Source organism: Podarcis bocagei (genome assembly GCF_964188305.1).
Source record: "Podarcis bocagei genome assembly, chromosome: 6".
NCBI classification, from domain to species: Eukaryota; Metazoa; Chordata; class Lepidosauria; order Squamata; family Lacertidae; genus Podarcis; species Podarcis bocagei.
The window spans coordinates 102,311,369-102,337,659 of NC_138130.1; the positions used below are offsets into that span (position 1 = coordinate 102,311,369).

The following is a 26,291-nucleotide window of genomic DNA, read 5'->3' on the forward strand; positions in this document are numbered from 1 at the left end:
AAAGATTTTGGCACAAAGGTCTGGCTTAGGCTCCAACATTTAGTCCCGTGCAGGGCCAGAAGGCTCAGAGTTCAATCACCGGCGTCTCCAGATGAGGCTGAGAGAGAGAACTTTGCCTCAAACTCTGAAGAGCCACTGACATTCAGTGTAGACAATAAACAGCAACAACAAAAATAATAATTTATTTATACCCCACCCATCTGGCTGGGTTTCCCCAGCCACTCTGGGCGGCTCCCAACAGAATATTAAAAACACGATAAAAGATCAAACATTAAAAGCTTCCCCAAACAGGGCTGCCTTCAGATGCCTTCTAAAAGTCGGATAGTTGTTTATTTCCTTGGCATCTGATGGGAGGGCGTTCCACAGGACGGGTGCCACCACCGAGAAGGCCCTCTGCCTGGTTCCCTGTAACCTCACTTCTCGCAGGGAGGGAACTGCCAGAAGGCCCTCGGAGCTGGACCTCAGTGTCCGGGCAGAACGATGGGGGTAGAGATGCTCCTTCAGGTATACTGGGCCAAGGCTAAGTAGGCCAATAGTCTGACTCTGTGCACAAAGTACTATTCCGTTCTCGTCCCAGTCTTTCCAGGACCGTTGGGACTCTCCTCAAGTCCTTGAAGAATGGCAGGGTGTGTAAAAAGATGGCCCCAGTATGAAATTGTCTGGTACCCAAAAGTTTTCCAGCTCTCTATATATCAGGAGTGGGGAACTGCTTGAAGAATATGCCTATATAATGTGTGTGTGTACACACACACACACAGTATAAAAATATTGTTAAATAAATAAAAAAAGAATTTTAAACCCCGCCTTTTGCAATGATGGAGGCGTGGTGCTAAAGGTGTCTGCATCAGCAGAGATCATATCACCAAAACCCAGACTTTCTTCTGATGTAGGAGCCTCAGGGAAAGTAGAGAATGCATCTGCCAAAATGTTAAGTGAATGAAACCACACCTTTCCACACTAACTGTTGAATATGGAAGCACTGAGTGTCTGAATGCAGCAGAAGGCTTTCTGTGCTCTTCTAATGAGGTAAGTTTGGAGGACCTGATGGTTGTTCACTAGAAACAGCGACCATTTCCAAAAACCTCAGTTTTGTAAGCCCATGACTTTACCAAGATGTGCAAAAGAGTAGAACAGGCTTCCCCAACCTCGGCCCTCCAGATGTTTTGGGCCTACAACTCCCATGATCCCTAGCTAGCAGGACCAGTGGTCAGGGATGATGGGAATTGTAGTCTCAAAACATCTGGAGGGCCGCAGTTGAGGAAGCCTGGGGTAGAATGAGCAGGTTCTGTCCTTGGGTGATAAGGATGCTGTCCAACACACTTGTTCCTTTAATGTAATTAATAATAATAATATAATAAATTATTTATACCCCAACCATCTGGCTGGCTTTCCCCAGCCACTCTGGCAGGCTCCCAACAGAACACTAAAAACAGAACAAAATTTCAAATATTAAAAACATGGAACAGGTGTGTTGGACGCTGCTCAAGTTTTGCTCAAACTTCGGGAGAGAGAGAGAGGGCGAGGGAGGGGAGAGGGAGGGGAGAGGGAGAGAGAGAGGAAGGGAGAGGGAGGGAGGGGGAGAGAGGGAGGGGAGAGGGAGGGAGAGGGAGGGAGGGGAGAGGGAGAGGGAGGGAGGGGAGGGAGGGAGAGGGAGGGGGCAGAGAGAGGGAGAGAGGGGGGAGGGAGGGAGAGAGAGAGGGAGGGAGGGAGAGGGGGAGAGGGAGGGAGGGGAGAGGGAGAGAAGTGTCACAACATCATCCTTCCCTCACGTTCCTCCAAAGCTCATCACTGGTGAAGAGCTGGAACGCGATTTCTTCAATGGGATGGTGCACCCCACACTCAAACAAGCACCCAAACACCAGTGTGTTCCCCCCTTCTTGGCACACAGCCAGGTCCGAGTAGCTACTGGGACCTTTGTACAGCACCCAGGGAGGGCGCCAAGAGTCTTTTTCCAGCGGGGACTTGTTCAGGTAGATGCCCAAATCGAAGCGCTTGTGACAGTTTATGGGGTGTGAGTACACCAGCCAGGACTTTGTGCTGCTGAGCGAGGTCGAAGAGAAGCGAGAGCTGCCCTCCGGCTGAGGGAAGAAGCTCACCACGCTGCCCTGGCACCCACTGGGCGGCTCGCACAAGTCCTCGGACAGGTACCCTTCCTCAAAGTGTTCTCCACCATCTGTGCTGAAAGCTTCGGCCCGGTACCTGTCCGGGCTGCGGGCGTTGCAGTACAGCACTGGGCTATCGTCACGGCGGATCAGCTCCGCAACTTGGCACTCGGATGCGTTCAAGTGCATCAGGAGCTGTCCTCGGGCCCAACTCTGCCCGCCGTCATCGCTGTAGAACGCGAAGGAATGAGGTCTGGTCCAGCAGTTGAGCGCATGCCCGAAACATCGCCTGTGGATGTAATAGGCGTAAGCCGGGATCACCAGGCGCCCGGAACTCAGCTGCAGGCCGTGACCAGGCCCAACCGCAAAGGTGGCCCAGTTCCTCAAATGTTTGCCAATCACCTGCTCCGTCAAGTCGGTCGTCTGACTCCAGGTGCGGCCGCCATCTTGGCTGACGACGTAGCAGAGCCGAGCGGCGTTCCTCCCTGTGAAGATCTGGTGCCGTTCCGTCACGTGGGTCTCCACGCAGATGAAGAACAGGAAAATTCGTCCGCTCTTCCTCTCGAGAACGGGGCAAGGGTTCATGGTGCGATGGTTGGGCAACGTGGCTTCCATCAGAGACGTCTGAGGACCCCACTAGAAAGGAAGAAAGATGGAGTAGTTAGCCGGTGGTTCTCTCATTAGAGTCGGGTGATGTATCCATATACCATCCAAAACCGGTCTGAAGTCTATATTGTGATATCGGTTTAATAGTTTTTGTCCTGACAATATATCACGAATCATGATGTGTATTAGGGCTGGGTGGAAACCCTCAACAACCGGTTTCCAGTTCATATCCTGAATTTGGTTTCATAATTTTTGACCTGGCAATATATTGCAAATCATGATGTGTGAGGGTGTTTAGCGGCAGTGGGGACTTCCTGGAGGCAGGGGAAACAGAATCCATTTTCATGACACAGGTATGTGAGCTGGCAAAGTGCGGTAGTATTTAAGCAAGAGGTGTTTACCAATGAAGCCATTCTGGAATTTTCTGGAATTCTGAAACTGACCACAGTTCAAATGATTATTGGTACTAATATTGGTACTAATATTATTTCTATACATTTATTCATTTATTCTCTGTTAAATTTGCCACTTAAAACATTAATAAAAAAGAATATGAGTTTAAAACAAACATCATTGCCAGGTCAACTAACATTTCAGATTGAAAGGAGTCAGATAAGCTGTCCACAACGATTTCAAGACACTTCCTTGGGTGGTCAGTTCCAAGCCAATCCTCTTTCCTGGCAATACTTTTGTTCCTGGAACCCAACTCAAACGTTACACAGAATGACAAATCAGGAAAAGCACAGTTACATTTCCTGCACCTGGTGTTACCTGGAACACCTTGTCACCAGGAACTTCACAGAGCACCATTAAACAGCTCACCTGGGCCACCTGCCACCCTGTTTTCACACTGGAGTTGGTTTGGCCACATATTGGTGGCCACATGAACTGCTGCGTGATGACAGTCTTACATTTTATGTATATAGGAAGAAAGAAGAGAATTATGGAATGAAATATAGCTCGGTTACACTTTCTGCTCTTGGTGTTACCTGAACGGACATTCCTTCCTTTTGCCCTCGTTTCATCACCAGGAACTTGGCATTTTCGTCTCTGGGCGTTGAGCGCTCCTCAGCAAATGCCAGGAAAGTAGACTCAGAGGGCAGATAGAGCAGAGCTGGGATGCGGTAGGTGAGACCTTTTGGGTCTTCCTGGTGGAAAATAACCGTCTTCCCTGAATCAACTTGGGCCATGTTTCCTGAGCGTGGTAGAAAAAGAGAGGTCAGAGGAACGGACAGTTTCACCAATGGAGAGATGTAGAAAGTGGAGTCCCCAAGAATCGGTACTGGGACTGGTGCTTTTTAATTTGTTCATAATTGATCTAGAGAAAGGAGTGAGCAGTGAGGTGGCCATGTTTGCTGATGATGCTAAATCTACGGTGCTAAACCAAAAAGAGATTGTGAAGAGCTCCAATAGGACCTCTCCACGTGTCATGAATGGGCGGTAAAATTGCAAACGCAATTCAACGCAAACAAGTGTAAAGCGATGCATGTTGGGGAAAAAAATTAAAAACCTTATTTCCACATATGCTCCCATGATGTCTGAACTAGTGGTAGGTGTAGGTAAAGGACCCCTGGACAGTTAAATCCAGTCAAAGGCGACTTTGGGGTTGCAGCGCTTATCTTGCTTTCGGGCCGAGGGAGCCAGCGTTTGTCCACAGACAGCTTTCTGGGTCATGTGGCCAGCAGGACTAAACCGCTTCTGGCATCACGGGACACCGTGACGGAAGCCAGAGCGCACGGAAACGCCGTTTACCATTGTGCCACAGTGGTACCTATTTATCTACTTGCGCTGGTGTGCTTTTGAACCACTAGGTTGGCAGGATTAAAACACTTTTTTGCTCCAAAATGCATCGCTTTATGCTTGTGTGCATTGAATTGCGTGTAAATCTTAAGTGTAACTCACCGCAGGGTAGTAGTCAACTTAATAAATTAACTGTGGCCATAAAGGAAAGTTAATTCCTCACGCAACACATAGTTCTAGGGAACTCCCTTCTGTAGCAAGTCAGTGATGGCCACAAACTTGGATGGCCAAGGATTAGACAAATTTAAGAATGGCTTCTGTCCACAACAGCAAACGCTGTGTCTCCATGATCCGAAGCAGGAGGGATGGAGTATTATTGTGTTCGAATCCTACTTGCGGGTTTCCTGAAGGCATCTGGTTGAGAAACTGGAGAACATAATTCTGGACTGGATAGACCATCAGCCAGCAGGCTCTTTTTAGGTTCTTGTGTAATTAAAACCAGTCTGGCTTGTCCCTGACACATACATTCCCCTGACGTTATTCCCTTCATGTGGCGACATCTTTTTCTCTGCAACTCCCTGGCTCTTGACATTAGTCAGATACCCTCATTAACCTCCTTCTAAGCGCCTGAAAAAAACCTTTCGGTTTTGGCAGGCCCATCTAGACACCTGTCTTGCTGACATTTCTCTTTGTTCTCAATGAATCCTTTGTGGGCATTTGCTTGCAACTGGGTTTGTCGGTTTTAGCTGGATCATTTCACATGCGCTGCATGGAGAATTCTTGTTTCGATCGAAGGGCTTGTTGGGTTGTTTTGTTTTGTTTTTAGATAAATGAACAATGCATCTCCCCAATAAATTAAGTACCCCAAGCTCTTTGCCCCAGGAGGGAAAACAGGGAGGTATTCAGGAGGATGGTGTTTTTGCCCTCAGGGCTATTGGTCACAATGGCTATGTTTCACTCCACCATCAGAAGCAGTGACCCCTCTGAACGCTGAGAATCGCAAGAGAGCAGGGCAGATTTCGGTTTGATGAGGACCTAAGCTCCTGAAGGTAATGGGGCCCTTTCTATGTCCAGCTGTCCTTTGTCAACAACAAATGGTCGCTGCTTTTTGTGTGCAATATATGCTATATGGACCTAATACGTATCTAAAGCCATTTGCACCTGCTGCCATGCAACCAGTCCATGCAGAATGTAGGCACCCTATATATAGAAAGGAGCAAACCAGGGATATTTTAGGGAGCAGGCCATGACTTACATCACAGGAGCCTACACAACAGAAAACACTGTTGCTGCATGTAGGTTTTATTTTATTTGTTTTTTATCTTATATTTTGGAAATGAACATCCACTTTTTCTCCCCTTTAATTTTTTTTGGGGGGGGGCCCAAGAGAGCGGGGCCCTAAGCTACATCTTGTTTAGCTTAGACCTAAATCCAGCATGGTGTGTACGCTCCTCCCATGGGGCAAATGGCTGAATGGGGGGGGGGGGTGAGTTTAATCAGGAAAATGGCACAGAGGGAGGAGGATTAACCCCTTCCCTTACTCCAGTTCTGCTCTGAATTTGGTAGCGCTGCAACCCAAATCTGAATGGTCCCGGTGAATCTAAGAGGTTCTTTGTTATCCAGAAGCTCGCTCTTCCTGCTGTTGCTTGTTTTCTCTGCTGACAGCACTCTGTCTCCTAAGAACCCTTCAAAATAGGGTGTGTGCATCAGGTGAGATGGAGGAATAAATCATGACTGTCTAGGCAACCCCCTAGAGCGTTTTTATATTGTTAACAATAATTTCAACTGGTGTCCTGTTTCGCGGCTGTTTTATTGATCCTGTGGCCACATCCTGCTCCAGAATGGATGGAGCGCAGGATATAAAAATATGTAATACAAAGAAGTACATTTAAAACAGTCACAGTGTAGAAACTTGTCCCAGGGTGGGTGCAAGGGCGGGGGCTACATATACAAAACTTGGTGGACCAGGGAACTGGACAGCAGGTTGATCTTTAAGAGCATACTGGTTTTCTGCATTTGGGGGAAGGGGGCTAAGAGGGGAGATTGCTTAATGCAGGGGTCAGCAAACTTTTTCAGCAGGGGGCCGGTCCACTGTCCCTCAGACCTTGTGGGGGGCCGGACTATATTTGGGGGGGGGGAATGAACAAATTCCTGTGCCCCACAAATAACCCAGAGGTGCATTTTAAATAAAAGCACACATTCTGCTTATTCCCAGACCGTCCATGGGCCGGATTTAGAAAGCGATTGGGCCAGATCTGGCCCCCAGGTCTTAGTTTCCCTACCTCTGGTTTAATGGGACTGCTTGCAAGACCCACAGAAAGGGGGAAGAAGAATCTATTGCAGCTTAATGGACCACATAGGAAGTGCTGCAAAGAAGGCTCTGGGATTTGGAGAAGGAGACTCTGCTGTTACTCTGTGCTAGAGGAGTACTGCAAAACATCTCAGATTTGAGGATTTGCAGAGCTGAAGATGCTGAAGAGGTATATTCTCTAAATGGGATTTTGACTGGGGTTCATTATCCCCCTAGTTATATGGACTGGGCACGCCTTTCTTTTTGCTCTGAAAACATTTTTATTTTTTTTAAAGAAACCATCCGACTCCAGAATGCTATGATTAATTGCCCCTCCGGCAGAAAGGAGTATTCAGGGTAGGTTAGGACATTCTCTTTGAGAGAGAGAAATAATTAAAAACTAAATAAACCACCAGCCCCACCAGCGGGGGTTATGGACACGTGGGCTTGTCCTGTGAAAAGCTATAGTCTTAAATGCACAAATCCAGCCTCTGTACCTAAATGAATCAACAAAGGTCTTGGCATCCTGATAGCAGCTTCACAGCACGGTCTCTCTCCCTCCCTCCCTCCCTCCCTCTCTCTCTCTCTCTCTCTCTCTCACACACACACACAGAGAGAGAGAGAGAGAGAGAGAGAGAGAGAGAGAGAGGAATAAAGAAATAATTATGGGTCTGCACCCCTGCAGTCTGCCTCCCTCCCTTCTAACTCTTCCTCCGGCTCCGCGCATCTTTCTTTCTAGCTCTCTCTCTCTCCCTCTCCACCCACCTCGCCTGCAAAATGCAGTTTTAAGAGCGCGCCCTGAAACGACCCCCTTCCACGCTTGGGATGCTGTGTTTGTTGTGAGCGGGTGCTGGGGGGGGGGGAGAAATAGTTCATTTCCTCGCATAAAGGGTGAGAATAATGGGGGAATAATTCGGGGGTAGCCGCCCAATTTGGTTGTCCTCCCCGCCGCCGCCGCCATCCCCTCCATCCTCATCTCCATCACTCACCAGGCAGAAAGCTCCTCCGAGATCAGGGGGAGAGGGAGCGCTTCGTGGGCAGGATCAACCCCACAAGTGATGGCAGGGAGGGAGCTGAGCCTCTCCAGCCCGAAAACCAGGGCAGGAGGAGTTTATCCTTTCTCCACCCGCCTCCTCTCTGCCGCACCTGCCGAGCCCCGGTCGTTGCGTCAGGAATTGAGCAAAGCAGGTGTGTGGATTGGGAGGGTGGAACGAGGCAGAGGCGACAACAACTAATGCATAGCTGTCAACTTTTCCCTTTTCTTGCGATGAATCCTATTCGGAATAAGGGAATTTCCCTTTAAAAAGGGAAAACGTTGACAGCTATGAACTACAGTGGTACCTCGAGTTACATACGCTTCAGGTTACAAACTCCACTAACCCAGAAATAGTACCTCGGGTTAAGAACTTTGCTTCAGGATGAGAACAGAGATCGTGCTCCGGCGGCGCGGCAGCAGCAGGAGGCCCCATTAGCTAAAGTGGTGTTTCAGGTTAAGAACAGCTCATCCTGCGCTTGAACCCAAATTGATTCAGAAGGACGAAAAGGCAGAATTTTAATAATCCAGGGAGAGAAAGTGATATTGGTTGGTATTTACGCTCCTAATGATAAAAAAGCAATTTTTTCCAGAAGACTAGCAACACAACTACTTGAATTTGCAGATCAAAAGATTATCTTAATGGGAGTCTTAAATGGAGTTCCAACTTTAGACAAAGACAGATCAGCCAGGAAAAAAGAGGGAGGCTCCATTAGCTAAAGTGGTACCTCAGGTTAAGAACAGTTTCAGGTTAAGAATGGACCTCCAGAACTAATTAAGTACTTAACCCGAGATACCACTGTAATGAGTGCTGGGAATGTAAAGAAGGGGAAGGTATCTTCTAATCTACCACATGGGGTGGGACCTGTAAAGAGGTAAAAGGCTTTCTGGGAAATGGTATATAATGAGCTAAAGAAAATGTTTGAAAATTTGTTGTTGTTTAGTCGTGTCTGACTCTTCGTGACCCCCTGGACCAGAGCACGCCAGGCCCTCCTGTCTTCCACTGCCTCCCGCAGTTTGGTCAAACTCATGCTGGTAGCTTTGAGAACACTGTCCCACCATCTCGTCCTCTGCCGTCCCCTTCTCCTTGTGCCCTCCATCTTTCCCAACATCAGGGTCTTTTCCAGCGAGTCTTCTCTTCTCGTGAGGTGGCCAAAGTCTTGGAGTACCTTGGGTCTCAGATGCCTTGGTTCTCAATTGCCGAAAACCCGGAAGTAAGTGTTCCGGTTTCCAAACCGTCTTTCAGAAGCTGAACGTCCGGTGCAGCTGTCGGCTATTGTTTCCGGGGCACCTGCACCAATCAGAAGCTGCGCCTTGGTTTTTTGAACATTTTGGAAGTCAAATGGACTTCCGGAATGGATGAAGTTTGGCGCTTTTGTTTTTGCTATTTGTTTTGCGTTTTTGTTTTTGAGGCTTTTTGGGTTAATTTGTTTTTGTGACTGTGTGGAACCCAGTTCAGCTACTGATTTGATTGACTGTGTGACTGCGGAATTTGATAAATGCCCCCCATCCAAACAATGGCTATCATCAGTGCAGGTAAGAATTTTTTTAAAATTTTTTTATCATCTACAATACTGTCTTATTTATTGTATAATACAATACATTGATTATTGCTTTCATTTTAAGGATCAATGGTCTTGTCGGATCGTAAAATTCATCTTAAATTGCTGTTTTAGGGGTTGTTAAGTCTGGCTCGTATCAAACCGTTTCTATTACTTTTGATAGGAAAGTGCGCCTTGGTTTTGGAACTCTTTGGTTTTGGAACAGACTTCTGGAACGGATTAAGTTTGAGAACCAAGGTACCACTGTATTTGATTGACATTTGGATCTCTTATTCTTCTGGTGTGTTTTGCTATTTCCGCATATTCCATCGGTTTATTTTGCCACTCTTTCTCGGATGGAGCTCAAAAATTCTCTCGTTCTTCGGCCAGTTGCCGGGTCACAGTGACTTTCAAACGCTGGCCACAAGACCTGCAGGTGCAAGGTAGAGTGGTATGTATCCACATGTACACCAGGTTTTTCCCCCCTAACAGCAATTAAATACCGTATTTTTTGCACCATAACACTCACTTTTTTCCTCCTAGAAAGTAAGGGGAAATGCCTGTGCGTGGAGGAAATGCCTATGGGTGGCATGCCTACGGATTTTCCTCCTCTAAAAACTACGTGCATGTTATGGTCGGGTGCGTGTTATAGAGCGAAAAATACGGTACCTCCACAAAGACGTGATGGCTTTAAAAGAGGACTAGACAAATGCCAACAAAGGTTCGTATAGTTAAAGCCATGGTTTTCCCAGTAGTGATGTATGGAAGTGAGAGCTGGACAATCAAGAAGGCTGATCGTCGAAGAATGGATACTTTTGAATTCTGGTTCTGGAGGAGACTCTTGAGAGTCCCATGGACTGCAAGAAGATCAAACCTCTCCATTCTGAAGGAAATCAGCCCTGAGTGCTCACTGGAAGGACAGATCGTGAAGCTGAGGCTCCAATACTTTGGCTACCTCATTGAGAAGAGAAGACTCCCTGGAGAAGACCCTGCTGTTGGGAAAGATGGAGGGCACAAGGAGAAGGGGACGACAGAGGAGCCATGCCAGAACAAGCGCCAGATGTTTTTTAATGGAGGTACAAGAAGGTTCTGTAACAGCTGTAGGGCAGGGCAGCCGGTGAGAAGTATAATCAGAACAATCATAATCATCTAGAAACTGGTTTGGCTGGACTTATGAAACGCTGCCTCCCTAACAGATTTTTATAAAACAGAACCAATTCTGTGCTGGAAGTGTAAAGAAGCAGAAGGAACGTTCTTCCACATGTGGTGGACATGCTAAAAAAGGTAAAAAGTGTATTGGGAAAGGATTTATAATGAATTGGAGAACATGTTGAAAACTACTCCCCCCCCCAAACCCCAGTCCTCTTTGTTGGGAATAACCCAGACAGAAATTCCTAGGTGTCAGAAAAGATTATTTATGTATGCAACAACTGCGGCCCGTTTTGTTAGCCCTAAAATGGAAAGTGAGCGAGGTCCCAACCAAAGAGGACTGACAACCTAAGTTGATAGAATATGCAGAGCTCTCAGATTTAACATATAGAATACGTAATAGCAAGAAGAACATATGTTCAAAGAAGATTGGAAAACGTGTATTCAATATATGGAAAATAACTTTGTATAGCTGAAAATGCTGGCAGCATTAAGATAAATTCAACAGAGTAAATAATTTTTGATGGATGTAAAAGTGGGAAACTGAATTGAATAGTTATAGTAAAAGATGCAGGGATGGATGATAGGTAAAATGAACCATGGAAAGAGAAGAAGGGAAATTATTGGATATTTTAAAGTTTGTAAAATGTTTATTTGATTGAAAAATGTGTAAGTACCCTTGTTTTCCGCCTTCTTGGTGTTTCCAGGGAGAGTAAAAGTAAAATGACAGCGCACGTTTTTCTGTTCATCCTGCTAGCAATTTAGGTTACTTAAAATAGTTCTTTAAGTCATCCGCAAACTTTCTCCATTACAATGGTACCTTGGTTCTACGATGCCTTGGTTCTCAAATGCCGAAAACCCGGAAGTAAGTGTTCCGGTTTCCGAACGTTTTTCAGAAGCTGAACGTCCGATGCAGCTGTCGGCTATTCTTTCCGGGGTGCCTGCACCAATCAGAAGCTGCGCTTTGGTTTTTGAACATTTCGGAAGTCAAATGGAGGTACGTTCTGTAACAGCTGCAGGACAGGGCAGCAGGTAAGAGGTATAATCAGAACAATCATACTCATCTAGAAACCGGTTTGGCTGGAATCATGAAACTCTGCCTCACTAACAGATTTGGGATCCTGAGGATATAATAATAATAATAATAATAATAATAATAATAATAATAATAATAATAATAATTTATTACTTATGCTTCTAGCCCATCTGGCCAGGCCTCCCTAGCTGCTCTGGGCAGCTTCCAACAGGTTATTAAAAACACAATAAAAGATCAAACATTAAAAACTTCCCTAAACAGGGCTGTTTGTGGAACCTGTAGATCAGGGAAAACCAACGTACAGTGGTACCCCGCAAGACGAACGCCTCAGAAGACGAAAAACTCGCTAGACGAAGGAGTTTTTCGTTTTCTTAGCCGCTTCGCAAGACGCATTTCCCTATGGGCTTGCTTCGCAAAACGCGTCTTCCCCGCTGTCCCCGGACCTCTTTTGAAGCAAGTGGCGGCAACAGGGAGAAGCGATCTTCTTCCCTCCGCCCCTTGCTTCAAAAGAGGGGGCAGAGGGGAAGGCGCGCGGCGCTTCCCTTCTGTCCCCGGACGGTCTCCATAGGAACGCATTGATTGATTTTCAATGCATTCCTATGGGAAATCATGCTTCGCAAGACGAAAAACTCGCAAGAAGAAAAAACTTGCGGAACGAATTAATTTCGTCTTGCGAGGCACCACTGTAGTGCGTTCTGGTTGTTGTTAGGCTACGATTCTCATCACCTCCAGCCACAGGATCTGCTAGCTGGGGGATGATGGGAGTTGTAGTTCAGCAGCATCACGAGGGCTCCACATTGGCTTCCTCTCTTCGTTTATCTCAAAGTCTTACTCTGCACCCTTCTCTCCCCTTTTGCCTTTTCCTGAGTGATGTGGCACAGCCAAAGGCACTGTATGTTTCCCTTGGCAGTGAGAGCTCCCCGAGGTTCCCGGCTCTGGAAGTCTTGCTCTTGGACGACAACCGCCTCTCCCATGCCAACGTCTTTGTCAGCCTCGCCAACCTTCGCAGGTAAGGAAGACCACCTGTGCTTGCTAATAATAATGTAATAATAATAATTTATTTATACCCCGCCCATCTGGCTGGGTTTCCCCAGCCACTCTGGGCGGCTCCCAACAGAATATTAAAAACACGATAAAACATCAAACATTAAAACCATCCCTAAGATGCCTTCTAAAAGTCAGATAGTTGTTTATTTCCTTGACATCTGACGGGAGGGCATTCCACAGGGCGGGCGCCACCACCAAGAAGGCCCTCTGCCTGGTTCCCTGTAACCTTACTTCTCGCAGGGAGGGGACTGCCAGAAGGCCCTCGGAGCTGGACCTCAGTGTCTGGGCTGAACGATGGGGGTGCAGACGCTCCTTCAGGTCTACCTACAGGACCGCCTTTCCTGGTATGCCCAGTGGAGGACCTTAAGGTCCACAAATGACAACACTTTGGAGGTCCCAGGTCGCAAGGTGGTTAGATTGGTCTCAACTAGGGCCAGGGCCTTTTCAGTACTGGCCCCGACTTGGTGGAACACTCTGTCACAAGAGACCAGGGCCCTGCGGGACTTGACATCTTTCCGCAGGGCCTGCAAGACAGAGCTGTTCCGCCTGGCCTTTGGTTTGGACTCAGTCTGACCCTTAGGTTTCCCTCCCCTTATGGTTTTGATCTATGGGCTACTATTAAAATGAGGCTGCATTTTAAATTGTATTTTAACCTGTATTTTAAATTGTTTTTCCCCTCCCCCCCATTATGTTTTTATTGTAATTGTACTTGTGTTAGCCGCCCTGAGCCTGGCTCTGGAAAGGGAGGGCAGGGTATAAATAAAATTTTATTACTATTATTATTATTATTATTACTGGGTCGAGGCCGTTTAGGGCTTTCAAGGTCAGCACCAACACTTTGAATTGTGCTCGGAAACATACTGGGAGCCAATGTAGGTCTTTCAGGACCGGTGCTACCGTATTTTTCGCTCTATAAGACGCACCAGACCACAAGACGCACCTAGTTTTCGGAGGAGGAAAACAAGAAAAGAAAAATTCTGAATCTCAGAAGCCAGAACAGCAAGAGGGATCGCTGCGCAGTGAAAGCAGTAATCCCTCTTGCTGTTCTGGCTTCTGTGACAGCTGCGCAGCCTGCATTTGCTCCATAAGACACACACATTTCCCCTTACTTTTTAGGAGGGGAAAAGTGAGTCTTATAGAGCAAAAAATACAGTATGTGGTCTCGGCGGCCACTCCCAGTCACCAGTCTAGCTGCCGCATGGTGAAGGCATGCAACTCTCAGCAGCTATCCATGAGCAGAGACACCCACATGCGCAATTTCAACCAGCCTGCCTTCAAACGCGTTCGGTTCAAACTGTTCAGGCGAACTGCGCATAAAATCTTCCTGCATTGCAGAGGTTGGACTAGACGCCCCTTGACGTACCTTCCAACTCTACAATTCTCTGATTCCATAAGATGTGATCGTACCGTATTTGCTATCACATTGTAGTTTTGGTATTCACGTTATCAAATTGTTCTTGAGATCAATTTTGAGATGTATCGCTGTTTTTGTTGTTGTAAGTCGCTTTGATTTTTTTGTGGGCGGAAAGGTGCCTTGCAAATAAAACGATGGCGGTGATTTAATTGCCGTATTTTTTGCTCCATAAGACTCATTTTTTTCCTCCTAAAAAGTAAGGAGAAACGTCTGTGCATCTTATGGAGCGAATGTGTGGTCCCTGGAGCCGAATTGCCTAGGGGTGAAAAGTAGATCATGCTTTTTTAAAAAAAGAGGGAAGGGGGTGTTGAAACAAAGCTGCTGATTGTTTGCGGATCGGGGAGAGAGATAAGGAATGCTAGAGATAAAGGAGGCTGCCTGGGAGGGGGGAGGTAAAGACAGTGAACTTGCAAGGAGAGGAGACAGGAAGATTAAAGCAATGAGGAGAGAAATTAGAAGAAAAGGAGCAAAAAACTGCTCCAGCTAAGGAAAAGACACTAAGGCAAACAAGAGGGAAGGGAGTGTTGAAACAAAGCCGCTGAGCAGCTGATTGGCAAGGGATCGGGAGATAAGGGACTCCAGAAATAAAGGAGGTTGCCTTGGAAGGGGAAGGAAAAAGCCCATGGATCCTCAGGATTTTTGCATTGGGTCACCCCGAATTCTTCATCAGATCACATAGCATGACCATGGCTACAGCCTGTATCAAAAAAAACCCGCACCCACTGTTTTGTGGGGCCACAATGGCGCAAAAACAGGGTTACAAAGCACGGATCCACATGGATTCTCAGGATTTTTGCATTGGGCTACCCCAAACTCACCATCAAATCGCATATCATGTCTGTGGCCACAGCTTGAACCATAAAAATCATACATCCACTGTTTCATTCAGAATTTTTTTTTTGTTTTCCTCCTCTAAAAACTAGGTGTGTCTTATGGTGAGGTGCGTCTCATGCAGCGAAAAATACAGTATTTACCAGAAGGCTGCAGATTAAAAGCATTGGTTGGGAGAAGAGATGGAACTCAGAGGCAGAACATCTGCTTGCATGCAGTGGGTCCTTGACTCAGTAGAAGGCAGCTTCTCAACTAAAATTAATTCCGCTTCTTCCTGACGTCACTGCCTTGTTTGTTGCATTATATACTGCATTATATTATTTTTCTAATGATATATAATCTTATGGTATTACTCTTTTAAAAGGCTGCTGTTATGCGCCATCAAACCTCAGAAATACATATTTTCAAAAAGGTTTCCGAATTTGGCTGCTGGTGTACGTTTGTGTTACGCATATCTGTTATTGAGTGTGTTGAGGTCACACAATCCATTACACTTGTGAGAGAGACAACAGGACCGCTTTGATTCCACTCCCAACTCCATTAACACTTTCACACTGTTTTGACATAAATTTGTTCCTTTTATTGGAGAAAAAAGTCATTTTAGAAAATGGTTGTTCACAGAAGGGATAGAAGAGATTTTTCAGCACGAATCAAATGCACCAGATGGGACAAAAAACAGATGGAATGGATTTTAAACCCCTCCTTGTTGTTTTCTTTTACTAACTCCTGCCGTTGCCTTTGTCCTGAAATACACCCTGGCAGATTTACTCAGCTTCCTTCCCAGGTCTCTCTCCCATCCAATAAAAGGTTTTCTTATTAAAAAAATCATTTACCTTCCGCCTGATTGATAAATATATATAAAAAAATCAAAACTTGCTTGCAAATGTACAACGTTGGCTTAATAATGCAAGTGCTGTCTTGAATCCCTAACATAAAAACTAAGAATCCTTTCGCAGCCAGCAGCCAAGACAAAAATTAATTCAGCAGAGCTTTTGTGATAAATGCTGTGTGGTGCAGGGCTGCCTCCTAAAGCAGTTGCCAGCTTAAAATAAAAATAATTCTACAGAGGGTTATGCAAACTCCCCGCTTCTGAGAGTCCTTAGCAGGTCCACCTTCATAGGAGCAAAGGAGCCTGATGGAGCAGGTTGAAGACGTTCTCAAAGCAAGGCAAAGGGAATCCTGGCTGGATCTTTGCATCTGTTTTGTATGTCTGAAATTTAAAATCTTTTCTCCCCACCTCTGGAGAGAGACAGAGAAAGGAAGGAAGAACAGAAAGAGAAAGAGAAAGAGAAAGAGAAAAAGAGAGAGATCTCAGGACAAAAACAGAGGCTAACATTCGTTGCTATTTTGCTTTATTGGCTTAAACTCAGCATGAGCCCAGCGGGTAAGGTGGATGCCGGACGGAGCCTCCTACTTTATCTTCCTCTCTGTGAGCAGGCTGTCGTGAAGCTTGGAGACTTCTGGCTCAAAGGCTTCCATGACTAAGGTGCCGTTGCAGTCGAAGAATTTGGCGATGGACATGGTGAATTCCGCCTCCCTCTGCTGCCTGGTTCTGCCGCTGATGAATGTCATCTTCAGGGTGTATTTGTCGTCAAACCTAGAGAGATGGTTGCAGGAGCAGAGAGAGCTGGAGGTCAAGCCATTTAAGTTCTGCTTGCAGCTGCATTACAGAGCTGAACCTAATAGTTCTGATGTTTTATTGTATTTTTAATATTTTGTTGGGAGCCACCCAGAGTGGCTGGGGAAACCCAGCCAGATGGGCGGGGTATAAATTATTATTATATTAGTCTGGTTAAACAGATCAGAATCTCACTAGACTGCTTATTGAGTCCAGCATCCTGTTTTCACAGTGGCCAATCAGGAGACTTTGGGACATCAGGAGATTTTGGGAATCCTGCAAGCTGGATTCTGATTTCCAGAAACTGGCATTATTGCTATTATTATTATTATTTATTAGATTGGTATACCATCCTATGCCTCCAGGTCTCAGGGTGGTTACAACATAAAATCACAATATAAAAATATATAAAATACATAATAAAAATTAAAAACAACCCAATAACACCCCTCCCCCCCCCAAGGGCATAGCCATCCTAATAGCACTCAATAACTTGTGATAGTTCAGCCAGAATCTCACTGAACCACTCCAGGGCCAACATGATTTTCCACAAGCAGTTCCCACTGTCCTCATAGAAAACTAGCCCGAGAGAGCAAATCCTAGCTCTGTACGTGGAAGGGATTTTTCTGCATGCAGCTTTCCCTGGGTGAGAGCCTCCTACAGTTTAGCACTGTGGTGAAGAACAAGCTTTGCAGCGTGATCCTGCAAAGCCAAGAATTATCTGTTTCAAACTGTCACTATGTTTTCTTAGGGATAACGGTGATCGTGTTTCAAGTGCTTAATCTGAATAATTAGCGGCGAGGCAGTCTGCAGGGCTGTGAGGGCAACGTTTGGCTGCTATACTCTGCAACGGCGAGGTTAAGGTTCCTTTAAGGTCTTACAAGCGCAATACCTCAAGGACCGCCTTTCTTTATATAAACCATCCTGGACTCTGCATTCACCACAAGGCCCTTCGTTGTGTGCCTCTTCAGTCCAGAGGGTGGCAGCACAGGAACGGGGCCTTTTCTGCAGTGGCTCCCCATTTGCGGAGTGCTCTTCTATATACAGTCGTACCTTGGAAGCCAAATGTCTTGGCTCCCGAACGATCGAAACCCCGAAGTGAGTGTCCCGGTTTTCAAACAATTTTCGGAAGCCGAACATCTGGCATGGTTTCTGATTGGCTGCAGGATGCTCCTGCGGCCAATCGGAAGCCACACTTTTTTGGATGGTTCCAGGAGTCGAACGGACTCCCGGAACGCATTCTGTTCGAAAACCAAGGTACCACTGATCTTTAGGCGCCAGGCAAAAATGTTCCTCTTCAACCAGGCCTTGGGCAAATTGATATTCTATAGCCTTATGAATGTGTCTGTGGGAAGTGGGTGTTATTGTTTGGTTTTACTTAATTTACTTGTTATCCTGTATTTTATTCTGTGAACCGCCCTGAGATCTATTGATTAAGGGCTATATATAAATTTAATAAATATAAAGCCCTAAATGGCCTCAGCCCAGTTGACCTGAAGGAGCATCTCCACTCCCATCGTTCAGCCCGGACGCTGAGGTCCAGCTCCGAGGGCCTTCTGGCGGTTCCCTCCCTGCGAGAAGTGAGGTTACAGGGGACCAGGCAGAGGGCCTTCTTGGTAGTGGCACCCGCCCTGTGGAAAGCCCTCCCATCAGATGTCAAGGAAATACACAACAATCTGACTTTTAGAAAACATCTGAAAGCAGCCCTGTTTAGGGAAGTTTTTAATGTTTGATCGTGTTTTTAATATTCTGTTGGAGCCGTCCAGAGCAGCTGGGGAAACCCAGCCAGATGTGCGGGGATAAATAAATTATTATTATTATTATTATTATTATTATTATTATTATTATTATTATTGTAAATAAAGGAGGTGGCACCGCTGGCAAACAGGAAAAGGGCAGAAATGGGGAACCAAGGATGGCAAGGCATGGCCGTGCATGCTCTATGGGGGAGACGTTGCTTCTGCACCAAGGAGCAACATTTGTGATTTGAGCGAACTCTGCAAATTAACTAGAGCTGCGCCACATTTGCTTACTGGGCCCAATTTATTCTGGTCACCAAGGAAATATGCAAATCTCAGGAACCTCCCGTCCTATACCTTGGAAACTCTGCTCAGCTGCCCACCTCTGGCTTATGCCGTTTCAGCTTATGCAAGAACACAGTGTCAGACTACTGGGTCCATCTGGCTCAGTACTGTCTACACTGACAGGCAGCCGCTCCCTAGTGTTTCAGACGGGTCCTTGCGGGCCCTGCTGGGAGATGCCAGGCATGGAAGCAGAGACAGGCGCTCTGACTCTGAGCTACATGCGCAACATCCAGGGCTAGAAACTTGTGCTTCCTCCAGACAAATGACCGCCAAGATTCTCAGGGCGCCCAATTCAATAGCTGAAACCAGCCCCTACAGCTGCGGGGTACAAATACAGAAATGGCGAGAATACTCAAAAGCCCTGAACACCGTTACAAGGTTTCTCCCAGGGGCGGGAGGGGAGAGAAGAGGCTGGTACCTTTTCAGACTCGAGGAAAGCTGCCAGATGTCATCGGGATCCATTCCAGCTGGATCTTTCCTATGTGCTACCAGGAAGATGCTCTTCTCCTTATACGAGGTATAGATGGTCAGAATCCCCATCATAACAAAATATGTGGGGAGACATTAAGGAAAAGAGAGTTGGTGGCTGGAGACTGGAGCACGCAGCAACAGAGTGGCGGTAAGAGTCAGCCTGTTCTCTACAGAGAATTATTGCCCTACGAAAAGCCACGTTGTCCAGATCCGACGATTTTGCAAATGAGGAATGCCGCCGGGCTCAAGCCCACTTGACGGGAGCAGCAATAAAACTGCCAGCACATTTGCAAAGCTAAGCAATGATCCAGTATGGTTTCAAATTGGATGGGAGGATGCCTGCATTTTTTTTTGGGGGGGTGGACTAGATGACGCTCTGGATCCCTTCCAACTCTGCAATCCTATACAAAATCGCAAGAAATCAGAAAGGGGTTTTCCCCAGGAGTGTGGCCTTTCCTCTTGTGTGGACAGGGTTCTGGAGTAAGGTTCCATGTGATTAGGAAGTATCTTGGCAATGGTATGTATTACTACGACTTCATTGAATTGTCTTGATGAATTCAAGTGTTGTTGATTCAGGTAGGTAGCCGTGTTGGTCTGACGCAGTAGAAATATATAAAAATAAATTTACAAAATGTCCAGTAGCACCTTAGAGACCAACTAAGTTTGTTCTTGGTATGAACTTTTGTGTGCATGCACCCTTCTTCAGATACCTCCAGTATTCTTCAGTATCTGAAGACGTGTGCATGCACACGAAGGCTCATACCATGAACAAACCTAAAGGTAAAGGGACCCCTGACCGTTAGGTCCAGTCGTGGACGACTCTTGGGTGCTACTGGACATTTATTATTATTATTTATATTTCATTGTTGTTGTTTGCTTTATATGCCATTGTGTTTGACATTCTAGTGAATATCAACGTATAGTGGTACCTCAGTTTACGAACTTAATCCGTTCCAGAAGACTGTTCTTAAACCGAAACCGTTCTTAAAATGAGGCACACTTTACCTAATGAGGCCTCCCGCGGCTGGTGCCCTTCCACCATTCGGATTCCATTCTTAGACCGAGGTAAAGTTCGCAAACTGGGACACTACTTCCGATTTTGCAGAGTTCGTAAACCAAATCGTTCGTAAACGGGGCTGTTCTTAAACCGAGGTACCATTTTCAGCAGAATCTGGGGAAACCACTTAAAGCATGTGTTCAGCTACAGTGGTACCTTGGTTTGCAACCGCTTTGGATTACAACCATTTTGGATTACAGCCACGTCAAACCCAGAAGTGCGTGTCCTCTTTTTTAGGATTGCAACCCATTTTTTTAAAAAAATTACAACCCATGTTTTTTGGAGGCCCCAAAATGCGAAAGCGCATCTTGGGTTACAACCTGTTTTGGTTTACAACCGGACCTCCTGAACGGATTATGGTTGTAAACCAAGGTACCACTGTATTTCAATTGCTTTTGTTTGATTTGCCCATTGCAAACAGCTGAAAGCCTATAATTTTTTGATAATAAACCCGATTTGCAATGGGAGCTGAATAATTTTGATTGCAACTGTAATTCAACCGTTTGCAATGCAGGAATCTTTGCCCAACGTGGGGCTCAAACCCACAAACCTGAGATTAAGAGTCTAATGCTCTACCAGTTGAGCTATCCCAGGTCTTTCCAAAATTGCACTTTCCATCTTGTGCAAGAGGGGTGGGGGCAGCTTTGACAAGACACCCTCTTAAGGGCAGGCTAGATCTGATTTCGGCAACCAAGCCATGAAGGGGAATGAACGCTTGGGGGAGTATGAAGCCCCCACACCAAAAAAGGATATGATACAACACAGACTGCAAGAACTGGCTTGGATTCGGGGAAGGGGTGAAGGTAATCCCATATTAAAGCCACGATGGCGAAGAGGCAAGAGATTGTGCAGATAACAAGGCGGCCATCTATCAGGCAGAAGTTCTCCACGTACTTGTACTTTTCCAACAGAACCTAGAGGGAGGGAAAGAAGCGCATTTAACAAAGGAAAGAGCAAACCCGATCTAGACCTCGAGGAGTCATAGGATCAGAGCGATGGAGAGATGCAGGAATTTAGCAAAGTATTCCCCAACGGACTGCGTAGGAGGCTAGCAAGGAGGCGTAGCGAAGCCTGCAAAACCATGAAGGAAATACCCGGCTATTCCACAAGGGAGGGGAAATGGTACCTTTTTGGCGGAATCGTCCAACGAGTTCTTCACGGCTGAACCATCCCACTTGTCCACTTTTACAGGTTTGTCATCAATCTTCCACTGTGAGATAAAGGAACAAAAACACAAGCAAGAGTTGCATCAATGAGTGCACCTCAATTATCACAGGTGAAAGCGGTTGCTCACCTTGTGCGTCTGTTAAATTTATAATCATCTCTTCTATGTCAACAGCAGCATCTGGTTGGCTCCCAAACCATTTCCAATTTGGGGCCCAGTGAATGTTTTCAGCGCAGCGCTCCTGAAATGTGCAACGCTGACAGCGACGGAATAATTTGTGTTGCAGAGAGGAACACCGGGTGCAGCTTGCCAAATTCCTCTGCCTGCAATTAAACGTGACGATATATACACTGGATTACATCCAACAAGGTCATACTCGAGGGGAGACACACTAAAACCAATGGGCTTAAGTTAGCCATGACTAATGCAAGTCCACTGATTTCAATGGGCTTATCTTGTGTATGACTTAGCTGGATACAGCCCATGTAAAATGTCTATACAGTGGTACCTCGGGTTACATACGCTTCAGGTTACAGACTCCGCTAACCCAGAAATAGTACCTCGGTTTAAGAACTTTGCTTCAGGATGAGAACAGAAATTGTGCTCCGGCGGCGCGGCGGAGGCAGGAGGCCCAATTAGCTAAAGTGGTGCTTCAAGTTAAGAACAGTTTCAGGTTAAGAACAGACCTCCGGAATGAATTAAGTTCTTAACCCGAGGTACCACTGTAATAGTTTCTCCTGCAGTCAGGGGTTGATCGATGGACCTCACATGTCAGGGGGAACCCTATAACACTGACCATTACGACAGGGGAAGCCACAGCTCAGAGGCAGGCAGATCACGAGTCTTTCCAAGATCCCAGGCTCTAGCACAGGGGTTGGCAAAGTTTTTGTGGCTTGGGCTGTTTCACAGTCCCGCAGACACCGCGGTGGGCTAGAGTGCACGGGCGGGCAAAAACACGATTTCTGGCGCCCCTTCCGGCGCAGAGGATGCATGCGCAGCTTCCCACTGGTTGCAGGAGCTTCCTGCAGCCAATGGGAAATTGGCTAGTGTCGCAGAAGGCGGTCCCTGCTCTGAGCGAGCAGTGGGGGGTCCCTGAGCAGGCGGCAGGGGTCCATAGGCTTGTTAAACGACCCCCATGGGCCAAACAAGATGTGGTGTTGATGTCTTCAGCCCTGACGCGCTTCATTTTATGCTACAGGGTGTTTGCTTGTAAGCAGAGCCAGGTTGGGACCGTGCCACACACACACCACAAGAAGAAGAATGGAGCATGACTGTGCTTGGACAAAGAGTGAAAGCCCCTCTCCCCAAGCACAGAGAAAATACGGGGTGAAATGATCCATTTTGCATGTTCAAACAAAAAACTCTCCCCCACATTTGGTTATAAACAGTTGTTAACATACATATGTTTGTGGAACATTGTAGAGTGGTACCCCACAAGACGAACGCCTCGCGAGACGAAAAACTCGCAAAACGAAAGGTTTTTTCGTTTTCGAGTTGCCTCGCAAGACGAATATCCCTATGGGCTTGCTTCGCAAAACGAAGCTTGCCCCGCAAGCTCCGGGAACAGCGGGTCTTCCCCGCTGTCCCCGGACCTCTTTTGAAGCAAGGGGCGGCGTGGAGAAGCGATCTTCTCCCTGCAGCCCCAGGTCCGGGGACAGCGGGAAGCGCTTCCCGCTGTCCCCGGACCTCTTTTGAAGCAAGGGGCGGTGTGGAGAAGCGATCTCCCCGCAGCCCCTTGCTTCAAAAGAGGTCCGGGGACAGCGGGGAAGAAGCGATCTTCTCCCTGCAGCCCCAGGTCCGGGGACAGCGGGAAGAAGAGAGAAGTCTCCGCTGTCCCGGGGAGATTTTAAAATGCTGGGGGTCGGCAGCGAACGCTTCGCTCCCAACCCCCAGCATTTTAAGATCGCCCGGGACAGCAGAGAAGTCTCCGCTGCCCCGGGCGATCTTAAAATGCTGGGGGTCGGCAGACTTCTCTGCTGTCCCGGGGAGATTTTAAAATGCTGGGGGTCGGCAGCGAATGCAGCGGAGACTTCTCTGCTGTCCCGGGCGATCTTAAAATGCTGGCGGGCGGGAGCGAAGCGTTCGCTGCTGACCCCCAGCATTTTAAAATCTCCCCGGGACAGCGGAGGCTTCGCTCCCGCCCGCCAGCATTTTAAAATCGCCCCGGGACAGCAGGGGCTTTTAAAATGCTGGCGGTCGGCAGCAAAGCCCTCCTGTCCCCGGAGCTTGCGGGGCGGGAGGTGGGAAGAAGGGCTTTTCTTCCCACCGCCAGCCTTCAGAACAGTCTTCTGAAGGCTGGCACTGGGAGGAAAAGCCCTTGTCCCCCCCCCCAGCCTTCAGAAGATGTTGGGGGACAGACTGTCCCCGGACCTGGTCTGAAGGCGGTTTCCCTAGGAACGCATTAATTGATTTTCAATGCATTCCTATGGGAAACCGTGCTTCGCAAGACGAAGAACTCGCAAGAAGAAAAAACTTGCGGAACGAATTAATTTCGTCTTGCGAGGCACCACTGTAGCAGGAATCAACACGGGCTTTTGAAAAGCTTGAAGCATAAGCCCTAGGCTGTATTAAATGAAGTTTTACTTGCTGTAATGCATAGATCGAAGTTAGTCACGTCCCTCAATTCCTACTCCCGAGTATGACTGAATAGAGCCCTGCCTAATAAAGATACTAAGAGCTAATGTGGCCTAGTGGTCAGAGGCTAAGCCATGAACTTCCTTCCTCCTTCCATTTCTGCAGGTTGCTTCCTGTTACTCGCTACAACTCTAAAACAGAGACACACATCACCCCACTTAAAGTACACATCATCCTTCTTGAGACAGTGGGAGCGTTTCAACTGCCCAAGGTTCAAAGGGAATTCTGAATCCATCCCTTTCCAACACGGGAGACAGAAAGCAAGCCTTCCTGTGAATAATATAATATAATCCTACGCAGGACGGCAACAATTCAGATTTCTTCAAGACTCTGGAAGTCTAGGGCTGTGCGAGTCCCTAGCCTGAAACCCTGGAGAGCAGCTGCCAATCAGTGTAGGTGATACTGACAGCTCTCACCATCAGAAAGTTCTTCCTGACGTTTAGTCAGGATTCGCCTTTCTTGTCTAGCCATGGGTTCGAGTCCTACCCTCGAGTCCTGAAGAAAAGCTACTTGCTCCATCTTTCACGTGACGTCCCTTCATATATCTGACGACAACTAATGCATCTCCTCTCAGTCGTTTCCAAGCACAATTCAAAGTGCTGGTGTTGACCTTTAAAGCCCTAAACGGCCTCGTTCCAGTATACCTGAAGGAGCGTCTCCACCCCCATCGTTCTGCCCGGACACTGAGGTCCAACTCTGAGGGCCTTCTGGTGGTTCCCTCATTGCGAGAAGCAAAGCTACAGGGAACCAGGCAGAGGGCCTTCTCGGTAGTGGCGCCCGCCCTGTGGAACGCCCTTCCAGCAGATGTCAAAGCGATAAATAACTACCTGACATTCAGAAGACGTCTTAAGGCAGCCCTGTTCAGGGAAGTTTTTAATCTGTGATATTTTACTGTATTTTTGGTTTCTATGGAAGCCGCCCAGAGTGGCTGGGGAAACCCAGCCAGATGGGCGGGGTACAAATAATAAATTATTATTATTATTATTATCAGTCTCCTCTTTCCCAGGCTAAACATCCCAAGCTCCTTCAACTGTTCCTCATGAGGCTGAGTTTCCAAACCCCTGATTATCTTAGTCGCCCTTCCTTGCACACCTTCCAGCTTGTCAATAACCTTCTTGTTCAGGGAAGTTTTTAATGTGTGACATTTTAATGTATTTTTAATCCTTGTTGGAAGCCGCCCAAAGTGGCTGGGGAAATTCAGCCATATGGGCGGGGTACAAATAATAATAAATTATTATTATTATTATAATGTGCACAGAAATACTGCAGGGGAGGAAGAGTACAGCCTGCCTACTCCTCTATGAACACCCCTCTTTCAAAGCCAACACATCTGGTGGCCCCCAATGACATCAAGGAACACAAGAAGAGCCCTGCAGCTGGGTCAGGCCAAAGGACACCCCCTAACCCCCCGCCCAGCATCCTGACATGATAGCAGTGACACGAGAGCTCAGTGGGTAGAGCACAAGGCTGTTGCTCCCAGGGTCGTGGGCTGGAGCCCCACATTGGGCGAAAGATCCCTAACTCTTGTGGTAGTGAGTTCCGCACGCTAACGGCGTGAAGAACCGGGAATTGGGGGAGGGGAAAACTGCCTTGTGGCTCCTCTGGGAATGGATGGATGGAGCCTAATAATAATAATTTATTATTTATACTCCGCTCATCTGCCTGGGTTTCCCCAGGCACTCTGGGCGGCTTCCAACTGAATATTACAAACAACACAGCATCAGACATTAAAAACTTCCCTAAACAGGGCCGCCTTCTGTTGTCTTTTAAAAGTAAAATAGTTGTTTATTGCCTTGACATCTGCTGGGAGAGCGTTTCACAGGGCGGGAGCCACTACCAAGAAGGCCCTCTGCCTGGTTCCCTGTAACTTGGCTTCTCACAGGGAGGGAGCTGCCAGAAGGCCCTCGGTGCTGGAACCTCAGTGTCTGGGCTGAAGGATGGGGGTGCAGACGCTCCTTCAGATCTACTAGACCGAGGCCGTTTAGGGCTTTCAAGGTCGGCACCAACACTTTGAATTGCGCTCGGAAACGTTCCTTAGCCTACGGAACTCCCCGCCACTGCCTTCGCCCAGGCACGCGCGCGTTTTTGTTTTTTGTTCCCTCCTCCCTCGCCGAGGCCCTTCCCGCCCGGGTCCCTCGAAGCAGAACGACCCCAGCCCGCTTAGCCCGGTCCACCTTGTCCAATATCCCGTTCTTGTTAGCGCCGCCGCCGCCTCCTCCTCCAGCGCCGCCGCCTTTCGCCGCCATCTTGCCTCCTCCTCCCTGCTTAGCGACCTGTTCGCCGCTGATTGGCCGGCAGCGGGAAGAACGGGGCGCGCAAGGAACGGCGGGATTGGTAGTTTGGAACGCGGCCGCGGGGTGGAGGGAGACAGGCCGGCGCGTGCGCGCGTGCGCATGGGGGGGGGGGTTGCCTGTTGTTTTTTTAAAATGGACTGTGGAATTCTGGGAAGAACTAGGCGTGCCCTGCGCGACAA

At 47.4% G+C, this 26,291-nt stretch overlaps 2 protein-coding genes across 3 annotated transcripts; both read right to left on the reverse strand.

Annotated features, from left to right (window-relative positions):
* Positions 1–1,704: 1,704 nt before the first annotated feature.
* LOC308588765 (sialidase-3-like) lies at positions 1,705–22,600 on the reverse strand. 2 transcript variants are annotated; one of them, XM_081197430.1, is made up of 3 exons: positions 21,745–22,600; positions 3,698–3,903; positions 1,705–2,738 (listed from the first exon to the last, which is right to left on the reverse strand). In XM_081197430.1, the coding sequence occupies exons 2-3, from the start codon at positions 3,896–3,898 to the stop codon at positions 1,755–1,757; spliced, it is 1,185 nt and encodes a 394-aa protein (XP_081053556.1). In that variant the 5' UTR covers positions 3,899–3,903; positions 21,745–22,600; the 3' UTR covers positions 1,705–1,754. The 2 variants fall into 2 exon arrangements, with proteins under 2 accessions (XP_081053556.1, XP_081053555.1); XM_081197429.1 differs by lacking the exon at positions 21,745–22,600 and adding an exon at positions 7,728–8,895.
* Positions 16,125–26,147, reverse strand: SPCS2 (signal peptidase complex subunit 2). Its single transcript, XM_081197521.1, has 5 exons — positions 25,993–26,147; positions 21,146–21,229; positions 20,778–20,933; positions 18,910–19,049; positions 16,125–16,386 (listed from the first exon to the last, which is right to left on the reverse strand). Exons 1-5 carry the CDS (start codon positions 26,062–26,064, stop codon positions 16,200–16,202), a joined length of 639 nt encoding a protein of 212 aa, XP_081053647.1. The 5' UTR covers positions 26,065–26,147; the 3' UTR covers positions 16,125–16,199.
* Between the last annotated feature and the right edge of the window lie 144 nt (positions 26,148–26,291).

Bases quoted from the DNA above. Each gene is read 5' to 3' on its own strand.
- SPCS2 (XM_081197521.1), bottom strand. From the start codon at position 26,064: ATGGCGGCGAAAGGCGGCGGCGCTGGAGGAGGAGGCGGCGGCGGCGCT. The intron at 19,050-20,777 runs GTATCATATCCT...CCTTAATGTCTC, and splicing joins CAGTTCTTGCAGTCTGTGTT to CCCACATATTTTGTTATGAT. The intron at 16,387-18,909 runs GTACCAGCCTCT...CCATCTCTCTAG, and splicing joins CTTTCCTCGAGTCTGAAAAG to GTTTGACGACAAATACACCC.
- LOC308588765 (XM_081197430.1), bottom strand. From the start codon at position 3,898: ATGGCCCAAGTTGATTCAGGGAAGACGGTTATTTTCCACCAGGAAGAC. The intron at 2,739-3,697 runs GTAACACCAAGA...CTTCCTTTCTAG, and splicing joins AGGAAGGAATGTCCGTTCAG to TGGGGTCCTCAGACGTCTCT.